This window comes from Dendropsophus ebraccatus, chromosome 4 (assembly GCF_027789765.1).
Source record: "Dendropsophus ebraccatus isolate aDenEbr1 chromosome 4, aDenEbr1.pat, whole genome shotgun sequence".
In the NCBI taxonomy this organism is placed as follows: Eukaryota; Metazoa; Chordata; class Amphibia; order Anura; family Hylidae; genus Dendropsophus; species Dendropsophus ebraccatus.
Window position 1 is genome coordinate 148291483 of NC_091457.1, and position 17153 is coordinate 148308635.

Consider the following 17153-nt stretch of genomic DNA (forward strand, 5'->3'; position numbering starts at 1 on the left):
GGAAGAAATGGAGAAGATTCCATGGAGATGCATGTAGTCACTGTTAAAGTGTTCAAGTTTTAATAACTGCGTAGCCACCATACCATTCCCCTAATTTACTTACAAAAAGGGAAACAAAAACATTTATATAAAAAAAAAAAATTCCCATCAGCGAACTAAGCCACCGATATTCAACTCCCGCACAGACACCAGCAGATCCCAGCAGGTTTGGTTCTAGTTGCAGTAGTCAAGTAACACTTTCTTGCAGAGCACTTTGTCAGCAAGTAAATATGCTGTAGGAAAAAAAATTATTCTTTTTTTTTCTCTCGCTTCAAATAAAGCCTTTTTATCCTCGTCCCTCTCCATGGTACAGCTTGCAAGGAACACGCATTGGTTGGTGTGTATAGAGATTCCATTTTTTTTTTCGCTGGGCACTTTTTAGTGAGGTCGACTGCTGCTGGACTCTGAGGAATGCCTGCTCCGATGGCTGCTGTAACCGTTCGTGTAACCATTGGTCTGACGCTTCGATAAACCACCATTTAATATATCCTGAATGTGCTGAACGATCAGGTTGATGGCAACTGTGAAGGAATAAGAGGAATAGCTTAGAAAGAAAAATGTATGTCATACGGCACTTTACTACAATCTTTTCGTATTTGGGTGAAAAACATCAGGTACAGAAAAAACTTTCAGTAAAGTCAAGGGGAAAAAAAAAAAAAAAAAAAAAACTACAAATGGTGATTATTTTTGGCCTAATGTCCATTCTACATGAAAGGAACCCGTTAAAGGGTTCGACCCCCCGTCGAAGTCCCAGACAACGTCTTGTGGCCGAGAAATTCCAGTCGAAAGCCGAGTCCGACGTGCAAAGAGAAGGACTGGAGCAGTTGTTCTCTATGGGCGTCGGACACATCCCCAATGGGGATTTCTCGGCCGCAGAAAGGGGTACGGGACCAGGACTTTTTGGAAGGGGTAAGTATAAGGACTCCACTGGGGGGGGGGGGGGGAGGGGGGGGGGGGGGTCAGGCGGGCCTCAAATGTTGGGCGTTTGATTCCCCCCAGCTGCAGAAGTTGGCTGCCGCCCTAGGGAGCTCTGTAGAATGTGGATTCTATGGAAAGCCCATGGAGTGCATCTTCTGGACATGGCAGGTAGAACAAGCAACCAGCTAAGCACTTATCCCCATCAGTTCTAGATATCAGTAGGGATCTTAGGACCCAGCCCCCTACCAAAAATTTTACATTTGATAGAGAAATTGTTAAAGTGGAACTATCAGCAGGTTAGACAAATCTAACCTGCTAATAGCCCTCTAGTGTACAAGGGGCGACAAGGAGGAAGGTATGTGTGAAGGTTCCTGTGCAGGTAGTAGTTGAATCCACAGCCTTAAGCACCATTAGGAGCACTACCCCGCCCCCATTGCACCGATCTGGCCCGCCTGCACCATTGATTATCATTAGAAGGAGTGGGCTGACTTGGCACAATGAATGTGGGGCAGTGCTCCAGGCCATGGATTCAACTACTTACTGCACAGGAATGGCGCCGAGAAGGAAGGCAAGAGACATACCTTCCTCCTCTGCAACCCGTACGCATTACGGGGGCTATCAGCAGGTTAGATTCATCTAACCTGCCAATAATTCCCCTTTAAATATTTGATCATCTTCACCAGCATATGCGGCCAAACCCTAAGGGTTCCGATGAGAAGACAACAAACAAAGAGGCAGTTTCACGTGCACTTTGCGTTTCAGCAGATTCCATTCTACAAGTCGCCATCCCCGCACTGTTCGTATCTAAGATTTAAATGTGGAAGTCAGATCCTCCAGACAAGGAAAAATTGTCACTCGGCAAGAATCAGAAATGAAATAACTGGAATCTTACAGCAGTAGAAACAAAAAGGAACAGGGAAAAGAATGGAAAGCTGCTCTAAAGGACTTGTCTTATCTATTCATGGTCAGACCACCAAAGCTATGGCATTCAGTTGCCGATCAGGAGCCTACACTTACACTGAAATACAGTGTGTGCTTAGTCATGTGCTGACACACAAACATGAGAAGCGAAGATGAATGGCTGAATAAGCTGTATAACACGAGTCCTGAATCAGCAGACGCTTCTGCCGACATATACTGACCCCAATGGCCTTGTGCTACTTACCCAGGTTGTCAGCACCTCTGGGAATGATCACATCAGCATATTTCTTGGTCTACAAGACAATGAGAGAGAAACCACAGAGATTAGAAAGCATTAAGAGCTCTGGTGCAGCATTCTATCCGCGGCTGATTTCTTTTGGACGTTCTAGGAAAGCAGACATTAAGTAAACAGAACTTCTCCTAAGTACGCCAAGTCTAGCACTTCTAATACAACAGACATATTCAGGCTAGTAAACTTAATCACCTAAAAACAGCATATTATAAAGCACACGTTTCAAACTCAGGCCCTCTGGCTGTTACAAAACTACAATTCCCATCATGCCTGGATAGCCAAAGCTAAAGCTTTGGCTGCCCATGCATGATGGGAATTGTAGTTTTGTAACAGATGGAGGGCCCGAATTTGACACCCCTGTTATAAAGGGTCCTTTTTTTCTGTAAAATATGACAGATAACTGCTGAGATATGCCACTGCTTTCTACGTATGAAGGGGGTGCGGCAGAAAGTTGCGGTACAGCCTCAATCAAGTGACTTATGGCAAACACTTATTGTGACACTCAAAGGGGTACTTGAGCAAAAAACTTTCAGATCAATTTTTACCAGAAAAATTATACAGAACTGTAAAGTTTTTTTCTATTTGAGCTGCTGTATGTCCTGCAAGAAGTGGTGTATTCTTTACAGTCTGCTGCCACCTCTGTCCAACTCAGGAACTGTCCAGAGCAGTAGAGGTTTTCTATGGGGATTTGCTGCTGCTCTGGACATCTCATGTCACAGACAAAGGTGGCAGCAGAGAGCACTGGAAGGACTGACTGGAGAGAATACACCATTTCCTGCCGGGCACACAGCAGCTGATAAGTACTGGAAGACTTGAGATTTTTAAATAGAAGTAAAGTTACAAATCTGGATTATTATTTTATTATTATTAGCCAGCGTGCCCCTTTAAGCAAGCACTGCAGCCTCTGCATAGTTTACCAGGCACAGTGCTCATGTTCTGTAGTGGCCATGTCTGGTACTGCAGCTCAATCCCAGACTAAAAAAAAAAAAAAAAAAAAATAATAATAATAGGAATAAGCAAAGGTGATGTCCCTTTCCATCAGTTGATCGGCAGGAAAGCCAGGTATGTTAACATGGGCACAAATACAATAGACTGAAATGCACCAATTTCTGCATCTAAAACAGTACAGTGCGACTGTCCAAAATAGAGGTCAATGGAAGTGGGGGAGAGAATCGTTGGTATGGTCGACAACCTGTACAAAGGTCACTACCATTTATTGTAATCCTGCTTGTGACCATCAGGCCCGGGCTACACTGAGATTTTTTGCAGTGCTACCAGATAGACCACATTACCAGTCCATGCTGAGCTCTGTGCAATCTTGTAGACTTTGAGGTCAAAGCTGAGAAGTAATCTCTACACAACAGGAAGTGTCGCCTATTATAAAGCTCAGTGGTCGAAGTGAAAACTGCCAGATTGACTATAAAAATATACAAAAGTATTAACAAAGAAAACTAGAAAAGCGTATTCACTTACAGGCAGGCAGAATTCTTCGAAGGCCGGCTTCACAAATTTTATGTATTGCGAGAGAACCTGCTCTAAATCCCGACCTCGTTCATTGATGTCTCTCAGTACTGCAAAAAGGAAAATATATAATAGGCCAGCATGTATAACAGACTACTATAAAACCGTATGAACAATATTCACACATACAGCTACTCTGAGTGGGTGCTCAACCCTTTTGTCCTAAAGTGTTCCCGTCATTTCAGGTGACTTTTTAGGATAAGCTGTGTGTACATGAGGAGCAGCACTATATCTGAGGTCTATGGGAGTGTCAGGATAAGCTGTGTGTACATGAGAAGCAGCACTAGATCTGAAGTATATGAAAACGTTGGGATAAGCTGTGTGTACATGAGGAGCAGCGCTATATCTGTCGTCTATAGGAGTGTCAGGATAAGCTGTGTATACATGAGGAGCAGCACTAGATCTGAAGTATATGAAAGAGTTGGGATGAGCTGTGTGTACATGAGGAGCAGCACTAAACCTGACTATTCTATAGCTTCTACAATTTTAACTCTGCATTTCTTTGTGGCATTTTCAACATTTCATAATTTGCAGCATTGACAAACGGGCAATAGTGGAAACTGTGAGCCCGATAGTACCTGCAAACCTCAACCACAATCAACAACAATATAACAATTAAAGGGAAACTATTAGCAAGTTCAAAGCTTCTAACCTGCCCATATGTCCCCATTGCGCAGGTGGCACTTAGGGTTAAGGTACATTTCTTACCTTCATCCTCTGCGCCATTTTTTTGCTATTAGAAGTTTGAACCTTATGCTAGTTAGGCATTTTGGTGCACTGGCCGGCTGTGACGGATCAGTGCACTGGAGGCAGTAGTCCCACCCCCCAGTGCACCAAAACGCATAATTAGCATAAAGATTAGACTGTTAGGCCTAATTCACACGTCAGTATTTTTCATCCATTTTCCCGGACCAGGAAATACAGACTCCATTACAACCATTTACAATGGTGCTATTCATACATCCATTTTTTTTTTTTTTTTTGCGGATCCGCAATCCGTGACAGAAAAAACGGACATGTTGTAATATGGTCCGTAATTACAGAACGGACACTCCAATAGAAGTCTATGGAGAGCACTAAATTTGCGGAGAGAAAAGTGCGATCTGAAAAACCATCCATATCTCGGATCCGTTTTTTTTTTGTGACATCACCAAGCTCCTCCTGCCAGAAATATCCTGCCTGATAGGAACGACTGTAAAAATGGCCCCCAGACGACCAGGTGACCTTTTTTAGGAGCGTTGGGACAGCAAATGACATCGGATTAAAAAACGGAACACAATACGGATGCAAAACGGATGATTTTTTTGCGGATGAAAAATAGAGGATCCAGATTTTCATCCAGGAACATATACTGACGTGTGAATGTAGCCTTAATAGTATGAAAAAGGCGCAGAGGATGAAGGTTTAAAAAAAAAACAAACAGACAGACTAGCAGGCTAGATTCATAGCATATGTGGATCTGATATATCACGCACTCCGACTAGATGGGACACACCTCTTCTCGACAGCCTTGTGTCCGCATCTGTATCCACAAACAATTTCATCTGGAACATGTCCCTGATTTCTTGAACGTAAAAGGCCAGAATTCCCTCGAAGAGTATTACGTCTGCCGGATAAACTGTTACAGACTCCTCTTTCCTTGGGGAGAAAAGGGAAATAGTAATAATAGTAATAGAATGAAAAAAAATTTTTTTTGGGGGGGGGGGGGGGGGGGGGGGGGGGGGGGGGGGTATATAGACAACATTGGTGCGCACGGCAGAAACAGAGCCACTTAAGTTTCATTAGAGGCAACTAGTACATTGGGGACTCTGGTTTGAGACCACATTACATATTCAAATTAGCTCTACATCCAAAAGGGGTTTTCAGGGCTAAAAGAGGTTTCCCCGAATCTGCTCAGGGTCAGGTTACAGAGCGTGAAGCTTTGTGGTGAAATGCCAGCTCTGCCAACGTCATGTATCAATATGATGCCGGGAATGCTGATTGAGGGAGATTTATCAAACATGGTGTAAAGTGAAACTGGCTCAGTTGCCCCTAGCAACCAATCAGATTCCACCTTTCATTCCTCACAGACTCTTTGGAAAATGAAAAGTGGAATCTGATTGGTTGCTAGGGGCAACTGAGCCAGTTTCACTTTACACCATGTTTGATAAAATCTCCCCCCATGGCGTTTAAAGGGAATCTGTCAGCTCCTGGGCCCTACCTGAGGTGCTGACAGTGTGCTGTAGCTGGCAGTCCCCCAGTGAGCATGGTGCCTTTTTGGTAATTATCCGTGCAGCGGATTATGTACAATCTTATGTCTCCTACTGTACTTAAAGGACAATTTCGGCGGGACCCCCCCCAAAAAAAAAAAAAAAAAAAAAAAAAAAAAAAAAACACAGACAGACACCATACTCACCATCCCTCCGGTGACTATCGCCACTCCATTCGCCCGCTGTCCGCCTCACCGTCACCTGCCTCCGCCGTCCAGCGATGTCTCTTGCTTCCGGGTCCATGAGAGAGAAAAGGCTGCCAGTGCGCTTGCGCACCGGCAGCCTTTTCATTGGCTGGAGCGCATCACATGGCTTCAAGCAAGCTCAGCCAATCAGGGCTGAGCAAGCTGGAAGCCATGTGATGCGCTCCAGCCAATGAAAAGGCTGCTGGTGCGCATGTGCACCAGCAGCCTTTTCTCTCCCATTCACTCTCAATGAAGACGCCGAGGAGGAAGAAGACCCGGACCGCCCCCAGCTCTGACATCACCTGACACCAGAGAAGAGGACCGTGACGACCGTAATAGGTAATGTATATATTCTTTAACTTCCGGGGTGGGGGGTCGGAAAGTGGGGGAAGGGGGCCAGACCGGGTATTTAACCACATTACAAAGTTATATAACTTTGTAATGTGTGTTAAATAAGCCAAAAAAAAATTTCGCCGGAGTTGTCCTTTAAGAGTCACAGAGCAGTTGTTCGTGCCACACTCTCGCATGCATCCTCCTCCCTCTTCATGAATAATCAATGCTGCCCGGCCTACTGCTTAGTTGTCAGATTGCAAATCAGTCCTCTGTAGTCAGTTTATGTCTGAAAGAATCTCTTCTGTGTGTAGGAGCTGTGGTCTAGGGGTAACTCTCCTGTCTAGAGACCTGCCAGCAGTTCATTCTCTGGTTCGAGTCCCCCGATGGAAATTAAATAGATGTGTTTTTTTTTCTCATTATTGTATCATTTTAAGGCTATGTTCACACACAGTATATTTGCTCAGTATTTTGCAACCAAAACCAGGAGTGGATTGAGAACACAGAAAGGCTATGTTCTCACACTGTTGAAATGGAGTCAATTTGGTTGCAAAATACTTACCCAAAATACTGTGTGAACATAGCCCTAAAAAGGATACAATAATGAGGGGGGGGGGGACACATCTATTTAAAGGGGAACTCCGGATAAGAAAAACTTGTTTTCTAATAAAAGTACATTATAAGTTATATAGATGTGTCTATACAATGTATTACTGTATCTGTGTGGTTCTTCCACACTGGTAGCTGATAGAAATCCAGGAAGTGAAGAATAATGGCCTCTTTGCCAATCAAATTGTCTCCTGCTCCTTCTGATCTCCCCCCTTAGGAGACAAATCTTCCATGCCTCTGTCTCACATTGTGTGTGTTTGCTGATGATGCATAATGGGGGCAGGGCGTGATGTCACAGGAGGCTTGGCTGGATAACCCAATCCCCTGACTGATTCACCATTTCTAACTGTCCAGAAGCAGCTGCTGCACTAATTTTCCTGATTGTAATGGGTGGGGCCTGTGATGATCACATGAGGGAAAGCATTGCATTCTGGGAAATGCCAAACCAGGAAAAACAAACACAAAAACAGAGCAAACACCCCCCCCCCTCCCCCCCCCCTCAAAAAAAATGGATTTTTGGTAGTTTCAAAACTGAGACAGGTAAGTAATGCTATATGATTCTGCAGAAGTTTCATTTTTTTTAACCTCTACCTGGAGTTCCCTATTTAATTTCCATCAGGAGATTTGAACCACAGAATGAACTACTGGCAGGTCTCTAGACAGGTGAGTTACCCTCAGACCACAGCTCCACCACAATTGGATGAAGAGATTCAATTATACCTGAGTGTTTCTTTCAGACATAAACTGCCTACAGAGGACTGATCTGCAGTCTGACAGCTGAGCGAGCAGGAGGCCGGGCAGCATTGATTATTCATGAAGAGGGAGGAGGATGCATGCCAGAGTGTGGCACGAATAACTGCTCTGTGACTCTTCATCACAGTAGGAGACATAAAATTGTACATAATCGGCTGCATGGAAAATTACCAAAAAGGTACCATGCTTACTAAGGGGCTGCCAGCTACAGCACACTGCCAGCACCTCAGGTAGGGCCCAGGAGCTGACAGATTCCCTTTAAATTTTAGTGGTAATGTAGTGATACAGCTGTGCGGGTGTATCTGTACAGTCCCACAGAGATTTTAACACTCACAGCTCTCCTGGCATCACAGCTTCACGCTCCGGAACCTCCATGGATTACGGCGAGTGGGAATAAGCCCTAAGGAACCTTTTGTACGGCCCTGCCTTATGGTGCGTTTACACAGACAGATTTATCTGACAGATCTTTGAAGCCAAAGCCAGGGATGGATTTGAAAAGGGGAGAAATCTCAGTCATTCCTTTATGACCTGTTCCCGGTTTATAGTCTGTTCCTGGCTTTGGCTTCAAAGATCTGTCAGATAAATCTTTCTGTGTAAACACACCATTATGATCAGTGAGATCAGCGCTCGTTGCAGAGCTTTTACAATTGGAGCCACATTAATTAACTGCTAAATTTTTAACAAATGCAGTATTCAATATTCTATATACTATTCAATATAAAAAATATAGGTCCTATAGCTTGCATATTATGAATTAAAAATTAAGATGACAAAGCTAAACTAGGAGGGATATAGGGAGGCTTCAGGAGAACGAAAACTCAGAAGGTTTTTTCCCCCCTTAAAGTAATAAAAGTTGACAGGAAGAACATTGTGTGACACATCCAGAGTGACTTTAGACCACTGGAATTTATACACCCCCTCATATTGCAGGATTCCATGACCGGTGGGTGGTGATCTCTGCAAAATCTGTCAATGGTCATTGCTAGCTTCTGAAAAGGAACTTTTTTTTTTTTTAAAGTGTACAATCAGTTCAAAAATCAGCAATAATCAATTTAAGTATCTCTGCAGAGCCTCAGATCCCAGTTGTGGACAGAGGGAAAAAAAAAAAAAAAAAAATTATTGTCACTTTCTTCCAGGAACAGCGCCACACCTGTATACAGGTATTGGAACTCTGCTTCATTGACGTGAATAGGGCTGAGCTGCACTACCACACACAACCTTTAGATAAAAAAAAAAAAAAAAAATTCTTCTAATCCTGGACAACCACTTTAAAGTGTAACTGTCAAGTCACCTTAAAGGGGTTGTCCAGCACTACAAAAACCATGGCCACTTTTGCCCTATTCTTGTCTCCAGGTTGGGTGGGGTTTTTAACGCAGTTCCAGTATAGTAAGCGAAGCGGAATGGACTGGAGACAAGAGTGAGGCAAAAGTGGCCATGTTTTTGTAGCGCTGGATAACCCCTTAAAAAACTGTTTTGATATGTCCTTCATAAATCATAAGTAGTTTGTTTCTACCCTGCAGACTGACTGTTCGGTCTGGACTGTCCTATGATACTATTACAAGGCTTCAGAAGCTAAAGACTATAATGGAAGAAAGGTGATGCAGACCTCCCAGCAAGACTGGTGTCATAGTGGGCACTCTAGATTCCATAGACTGTAGTCTGTAGTCTGGACCTCCCCCTATAGCAGCAGGGAGAATGCTATTAGAGGCATAACTCTAAAGTAATACTCCATGTATACGATTTATTATTTCAGGCCAAGTAAAATATTTGCTCCATAGCTAAAGTAAATGTCTGCATTAAAGTGGTGCTTAATGATGACCTCAAATTCCAAAGCTATGAAGTCTCTGCAGACATAAGGCGCCATGTTTTAGGGAGGAAGAAGAGCGCTATGTATGGACCCTTCACCGGCACGTAAAGCCGTTCTGGAAATTCTAAGAAATGTCTGGAATGCAGAAATACAGATTGCAGTAAAATACACTGTAATACGCTCTGTTACTGTTCAGACAAGACCTTAAAGCTAACAGGTGTCCTAATTGTTTAACCTTAGATGTTCCTTCTAGGGGTGCGTTCACACGTAACGGATCCACAGCAGATTTCTTGCTGCGGATCCCTGCCCTGTACGCTCATGGGCAGACAAACTCACAGCGGGATGCACATCGCACATGTATGTCCACAGCGCGCCCTGTTAACCCCTGCGGCCACCGGAGCGTATTCTTCACCTGCTCCCCGCTCCGGCTTGTTGTGATCTGAGCCTGGCTGCAGTAGACTGACTCCATAGACTTACAAAAGAGATAATCTCCTGCAGCAAGAGGAGGAGTGAAGCACTTAGCCAAGTGCTTCTTCCAGCACATCTTCCACCATCTAATGATTGTTGGAAGTCTGAGAAAGTAGTCCCTGACTGACCGAAACTTTTATAAAGACCCAAAAGTTAGTTTTTTTTATTTGACAGGGACACCACTTTAAGGGTGCGTTCACACATACAAAATCTGCAGCAGATTTAATGGCCCACATTAGGTTCAATACAAATCTGATACAGATCCTATATGTGTAAACGCACCCTAAAAGGGAACCCATTACTAGATGCATCTTATGCAAGGACATCTATGTAGGCATATTTCGTTGATAGCTAGGGACGAGTGCCAAGGCACCCACCAATACATTGCTTTTAGGTGCCCCAATATCAAGAAGTAAGATTACTGGTCCAGTCAAGGCATATACGGTAAATATATAGTGAAACCTCTTGCCGTTTGATACAACTACCTAAAAAGAGATGACCAGTATGCATAACATATCATGGCGCCGAAACATTGTCCAAGGAAATGTAACCTAGATGAGGGAGATTTATCAAACCTGGTGTAAAGTGAAACTGGCTCAGTTGCCCCTAGCAACCAATCAGATTCCACCTTTCATTTTCCAAAGAGTCTGTGAGGAATGAAAGGTGGAATCTGATTGGTTGCTAGGGGCAACTGAGACAGCTTCACTTTACACCATATTCATACCTCCCAACTGTCCCGGATCTGGAGGGACAGTCCCGATTTTGGGGTCATGTCCCTCCGTCCCGGTACAGCCCCCATGTGTCCCGCCGCCCCCCGCACCTCACACTGGCAGAACAGGAGACATCGGCTTCCTGCTCTGCAAAGACTCTTGTGGCCGAAGGCGTCATTCTGCCTCCGGCCACAAGAGGCCGCTCTCTCCCCCATAGCTCCTGCCAGGGCCGGATTATCACAGCTCTGTGGTGCGCCCCCTATACAGTATCAATACCTGGCAGTGAGAGCTGGTGCCGGAGGAGGAGGCTGCCGGGGTCCAGGAAGGGGGCAGAGCACATGACCTGCATCACCAGGGAGAGAAGAGCAGTGGTGAGTGCTCCGGGGAGGGGGTGTCTGGGGGTTCTGTCAGGTGTCCCTCAGCTGTACATGGTGCTTATCCCCCCTCCTTCCCCTGCACTCAGTGCCCCTGGGCTTGTTCCCCTGAACCTGCTGCTCTCTCTCCCATCTATCTATCTACCTCTCTATCTCTCTATCTATCTCTCTATCTCTCTATCTATCTCTCTATCTAGGAGATAGATAGATAGTAGATAGATAGATAGATAGATAGGAGATAGATGATAGATAAATAGATAGATAGGAGATAGATAGAAGATAGATACTGTAGATAGATAGATAGGGAATAGATAGATAGATAGGAGATACGATAGATAGGGAATAGATAGACAGATAGATAGGAGATAGATAGATAGCAGTAGTGGATTATAATAGGGGCTTTTGGGCGGCAGCCCGGGGCCCTGAGCTCCTGGGGGGCCCATGACCACCCAAAAAGACTTATCCTTTCAGTGGTGTACTGTCTCCTGGCTACACTTCCGCCATGATTTGCAAAAATCACAGTTTTTTTTATGGCAATTTTGCACAAATCAGGGCATCATGACATTATCTATCCTGTGCTATGAATGCCAGGCTAGTGCTGCCATTGTTAAAGTGGGGTGGGGGGGCCCAGGGTTGGTGAACAGCCCAGGGCCTATGGTAAAGTTAATCCGCCCCTGAAGATAGATAGATAGATAGATAGATAACAAATGTCAGCAGCACAAGCCATGATGTTGGTGCCAGCAAATTAAATCTTGACCAGAGATAGATGTCTATACCATACGTATACTTCACGGCACTCCAACTTCTATGTTGCAAAAGAAGTGTTTATTCCATCAACGTGCAAAGCATTAACAAATGGTGCAGCACAGCAAACAGTCACAAACGTGACGTTTCGGCGAGTCAATCACCAATCACCATTTTTGAAAATGGCGATAGACTCACCAAAACATTGTGTTTATTACTGATTTAGGGGCGTGTCTTGGGGTTTAGGGGTGTGTCTTTTGGTGAGGTTAGGGGCGTGTCCATGTCCCTCTTTCCTCTCAGCCAAAGTTGGGAGGTATGCCATATTTGATAAAATTGCCGCCAGATTTTATATTTTCATAGTGTATTATTGAAAGTTTTAGTTTTTGGGTTGTTGGGTTTTTTTTTGCATTGCCAACTTCTGTTCACTTGAGATATACATGTCATCTCTCTATAGATAATTTTATCACACAACACTAATCTTTTTTCCAGTTACCTGGAGTGGGTAACAAAGTCGTAAACTGGGATCTGCACAGTTTTCCCTTCCATGAGCTCTCGGAGAGTCTTCAAGATTAGTTCATTGTCGAAGGCATCTGAGAAAAAAGGAACGGTAAGAATTCAGCCAGAAAGGACGTCACTGTACAGTATAACTCTACATAAGGAAGAATACATTAACTGTAGGAAAACTATCACCTGTCACAGCTTCAGCTCTTAAAGGAGAAGTCGGCGAAATTTTTTATTTAAGGATTGTATTGCCCCCCAAAAGTTATACAAATCCCCAATATACAAGCACTTCCCCTAATAACTGTAAAGTGCTTTTTTTCCCTACACTTACTACTGCACCAAGGCCTCACTTCCTGGATAACATGGTGATGTCACTTCCTGGATAACATGGTGATGTCACGCCCCGACTCCCAGAGCTGTGCGGGCTGTGGCTGCTGGAGAGGATGATGGCAGAGGGATGCTCAGTGTCCCTCCAGTGCCCTGTGTCCCTCTGCCATCATCCTCTCCAGCAGCCACAGCCCGCACAGCTCTGGGAGTGACACCACCATGTTATCCAGGAAGTGACATCACCATGTTATCCAGGAAGTGACATCACCATGTTATCCAGGAAGTGAAGCCTTGATGCAGTAGTAAGTGCAGGGAAAAAGCACTTTATAAGCATTTCCCTTAATAAGTGTATTTTAGGGATTTGTATAACTTTTGGGAGACAATACAATACTTTAATAAAAAATGTCGCTGGACTTCTCCTTTAAATAGGCACTGTCACTTTAAAAATTTTGTCATCTCTACGACACGAACAATGCTTTCTAAATTGATGGGGGTCTGAGAGAAGAACATTCTGATGGAGGTCTGAGAGACGCCAAGACCCTTCTCTTCAGTCTCCACGCCACGTGACCAAGACAGATTCCCAATGCAAATCTATGGGATCATATAGGTTCTGCGGACAGTGGTAGGAAGAGAAGTGCTAGGCTGTGTGCTTCTCTCCCAGTTTGTCCTAGTGATTTATCTGGGGGTGGGGGGTGGGGGGGGGACAGTGGACTATAACATGGCATAAACCATGTTACATAAGCCCAACACCCCCTGAACTAGAGTAAAGGCCCCACTATCCACTATTAAAGTTGTTCTTGGACTTTGACAATTCACTATACTTTCTGTTACATAATTCCCTGAATCACAGATCCTTCATGCCTGAGCTATACTGGCAGAGTTATTACAGCTCCAGGAGTTTATCACTCTCTCGGGGTGAATGAATCAGTTTCCTTCTAGCAATTGATGCAATTGGTGCTATGTAATACGCATCCCTTCTTGGAACATACAAGGCTGGGTGACAATGGAAAGAAAACGTTCGCATTGAACTATTTAATAAAAAAAATATATATATATAATACACGCAGGCCAGATGCTGTACGCTTACAGCACACTCATTTGGCAGGAAACCTTGTTCTGGCCTCAGGGAAAAGGAGGAGCTGTGTGGAGCCATCACTGTCTGCAACAATCTATTGGGAGTTTAATACATTTTATAGATCAAACCTTCCTGGATTATTATTATTATTATTATATAAAACCTTAATAAAGCAGCAGCCAAAAACTAACATAACCACTATAAAGTCTCCGCTTCTCTATAAGGTTACGTTCACACAGCAGATCAAAATCTGACCTCTATTTCTACAGCAGAAATTCAAGGCCGACATTCAGATTTCCCCTGAGGAAATGCACTAGATCCACAAGAGGAATTACCCTACTGTTATTTAATGGGGCTAATAGTCAGTCTACTGTGAGTTTTATAAAAGTTCAATCTCGGCACTCACCATAATGCTTCCTAATTTTTTATTGTAGAAAAAAAGTCCATCACAAAAAACAATGGAAACAGGAAGTTTCGGCGTCAAGCCTTCCTCAACTGTTGAAGAAGGCTTGACACCGAAACGTTCTGTTGCCGTTTTACTTTGAGATGGACTTTTTTCTAAAATAAAAATTACAAAAGCATTATGGTGAGTGCAGAGATTGAACTTCTATATCATTGTAATTTCTGTGCGCACCGCCCGAGACACCCTAGAGACTTTTTTCTACTCTGAGTTTTAGACACAGTTTTGATGCTTTTATGATAAAAGGAGTGCGGCTTAAAGGGGGTCACAATATGTGCCAAAAGATGCGCCAAAATCCTGGCACAGTTTAAGCCAATTTATAGTTTAAACTAATACTAGAATGTGGCAGATTCATCCTAAGCATTCTTAAAGGGAATCGGTCACTAGGTTTATTCCGCCTTAAATGAGGGCAGAATAAAGAAGTGACAGAAATGCTGAACAGATCAGTGTATTACTTACATAATTTTGTTCAGCCGTTCTCCTAATATGCAGGAGAATAGGAATCTTGCCACACCCCTCCCCCCCCCCCCACCCTCCAGCTACTGATTGACAGTTCACTGCCTATACACAGCATGGATAGATAACTGCCAATCAGCGGCCAGTGGGTGTGCTGGTGATCATGAATATCTAGGACTACTAGGCTTATGCACATTATTGTCCATGTTATCCAGGAGCTGCACAGAAACAACGTAAGTTATATATGATTCTGTTCAGCTTCTCGGTCACTACTTTATGCTACCCTTAGATAGAACAGCATACACCACTGATAAAGTTTAAAAAATAAATAAAATTTAGACACGTGCTAGAGATGCGTCAAAGACTTTGTGAGGTCTGAGTGTTCTCTCTCCAAGACAGAGATGGTTCTGTAGACTTACAATGGGAGTCCATATGGGTTACATGGCCTAGATGATTGGTGGTGTTTTGGAGCGGGTGTAATCACAGTCATCACATGGCAGCTGATAACCTTCCTCTCCTACTCGTGAACCTTCCTCTCCTACTCGTGAACCATCATCCTCCTCCGTATAATTTATAGCCGGTCTGACAATAAAGATGCAGCAATTAACAGCTCTTACCTGGGTGATCAAAGTTGAATTGACCTTTGAGAGCTTTACCCTTCTGCTCGGGGGTCAATATGCGGTAAAAGCTGTCCTGACTTATCATAACCACCTGCTTCTGGTGATGGTCCACCTCGTTCTGCCCCAGGAGCTGCACAATCTTGGAACATACCGATGACTGCAGAAGAAGAAGAAGAAAACAGATGTCTATCATATAAGCATCTCACGCAAGCCTAGAAAGGAGCAGATACACCCAATGTCCTGATATCACACCACAGCAGGAAGCAACACAAACACGTGAAGAATACAGGAACCCTCAATGTGACCTGTGCCCGAGATCGTAAAAAGTTATAAGTTATTGTAATAAAAGTCAGATGGGGACTAAAGATAACGTGGCAGAATGCCAAGATGTGGCAATCGACGGAGGTTACCTTTATCTTTTTCCATTATAAAGACGGTGTACAAACCTTTCGGATTTAAGGCCTTAGTCACACGTCCGCATAAGTTCTTAGTATTTGCGGATCCGCAATCCACACCGTAAAAAAATAAAAAAATTGTAATGACTTGAAGTGTCATCTGTAATCGCGGTACAGACAATAGAAATCTATGGAGGCCTCCACATTTTGTGGAGACCGCCATAGAACTCCACAAAACCATCCACCAACCATTCACTATTTAAAGTGACTGTACCACCAGGCCCAGGCTGAAGCACTGAGGCGGGCCAACCCACCCTTAGTGGGAAGAAACCCCAGCCCCTCCATGACGTAACTCCATTAGAATCAATGGAACCCTATCAGAGCGGCGGGGGTTTCCTCCCACTAAGGGTGGGTCAGCCCGCCTCCAGTGCTTCTGCCAGGGCCTGGTGGTACAGTCACTTTAAGCTCCTCCTGGTTGGTTGGGACAGCTCGCTTTTTTTTTTTTTTTTTTTTTTTTGCAGAGCCACAAAATAAGGAGCACAATAAGGATTCTCTACAGATGATATTTTACGGATTGTGGAAATAAAAAAAAAAAAAAAATATATAATAAAAAAAAAAAACACAACCCACACACACGTGGATTTTTTACACAGCGGCACTACACTACAACCCCCATTCTCCTCCTGGACATGAGGGAAGTTGGAATCTCCAATCTGGAGTGCAGCCAATCCTTTTGTTAGGGCCCGTTTATACAACGGAATCTGCGCCGAAATTCCGTGCAGAACCCCCGCGCTGACTCATGCCTGCTATCTGTTTGAATGGGAGGGCTCGCTCACACGCGTGCGCGCCTATTCAAACAGACAGCAGGCAGGAATCTGCACAGAGTGCGTGCGTGGGGGTTCCACATGGAATTTTAGCACAGATTCCGTAGTGTAAACAGGCCCTTACAGTTTGCCCATCAGGATTCGCTAACCATTTTTACGCCTATTTTTTTTTAGCAGGCTTGTCCAACTGTTTGGGTTCGGCAATGTTCTCTGAACCAGAACGCAAGGCATTAAAATCCCGGTGCCTGGAGAAGTTGGATACTGCCCTAGGGGGTCTTGAAAAACATGGATACAGTCATAGGCCATAGGCTGTATCCATGTTTGCCTGGCAGCATCCAACTTCTCCAGCCACCACTAATCAAATGCCGACATTTGGGTTTGGACGACACTGAGGGCACTGGAGGTTCGCTCATCTAAAAAGGCAACTGTCCAGCAATACAACCTGTAAAATACAATGACATAGTGTACAGTGATTACCAGCAGTGAAAGCCTTGGCACCTTCAGACGACAGCTGTGAAGAAAGTGACATTGAAGCCCTAGTGAATTCTCCGGTACGGCGGTCTTTTTCATTTTTA

General features: G+C 44.1%; 1 protein-coding gene across 1 annotated transcript in view; it reads right to left on the bottom strand.

The window, feature by feature from the left end:
- Positions 1 to 135: 135 nt before the first annotated feature.
- Positions 136 to 17153, bottom strand: part of UCK2 (uridine-cytidine kinase 2) — a 28421-nt gene continuing 11403 nt past the window's right edge. The window contains exons 2-7 of the mRNA XM_069967421.1: positions 15357 to 15516; positions 12414 to 12510; positions 5187 to 5329; positions 3644 to 3741; positions 2123 to 2171; positions 136 to 560 (exon numbers count right to left, since the gene is read on the bottom strand). Coding sequence (XP_069823522.1) covers positions 418 to 560; positions 2123 to 2171; positions 3644 to 3741; positions 5187 to 5329; positions 12414 to 12510; positions 15357 to 15516 — 690 coding nt within the window. The 3' untranslated portion in view covers positions 136 to 417. The remainder of the gene's footprint in view (positions 561 to 2122; positions 2172 to 3643; positions 3742 to 5186; positions 5330 to 12413; positions 12511 to 15356; positions 15517 to 17153) is intronic.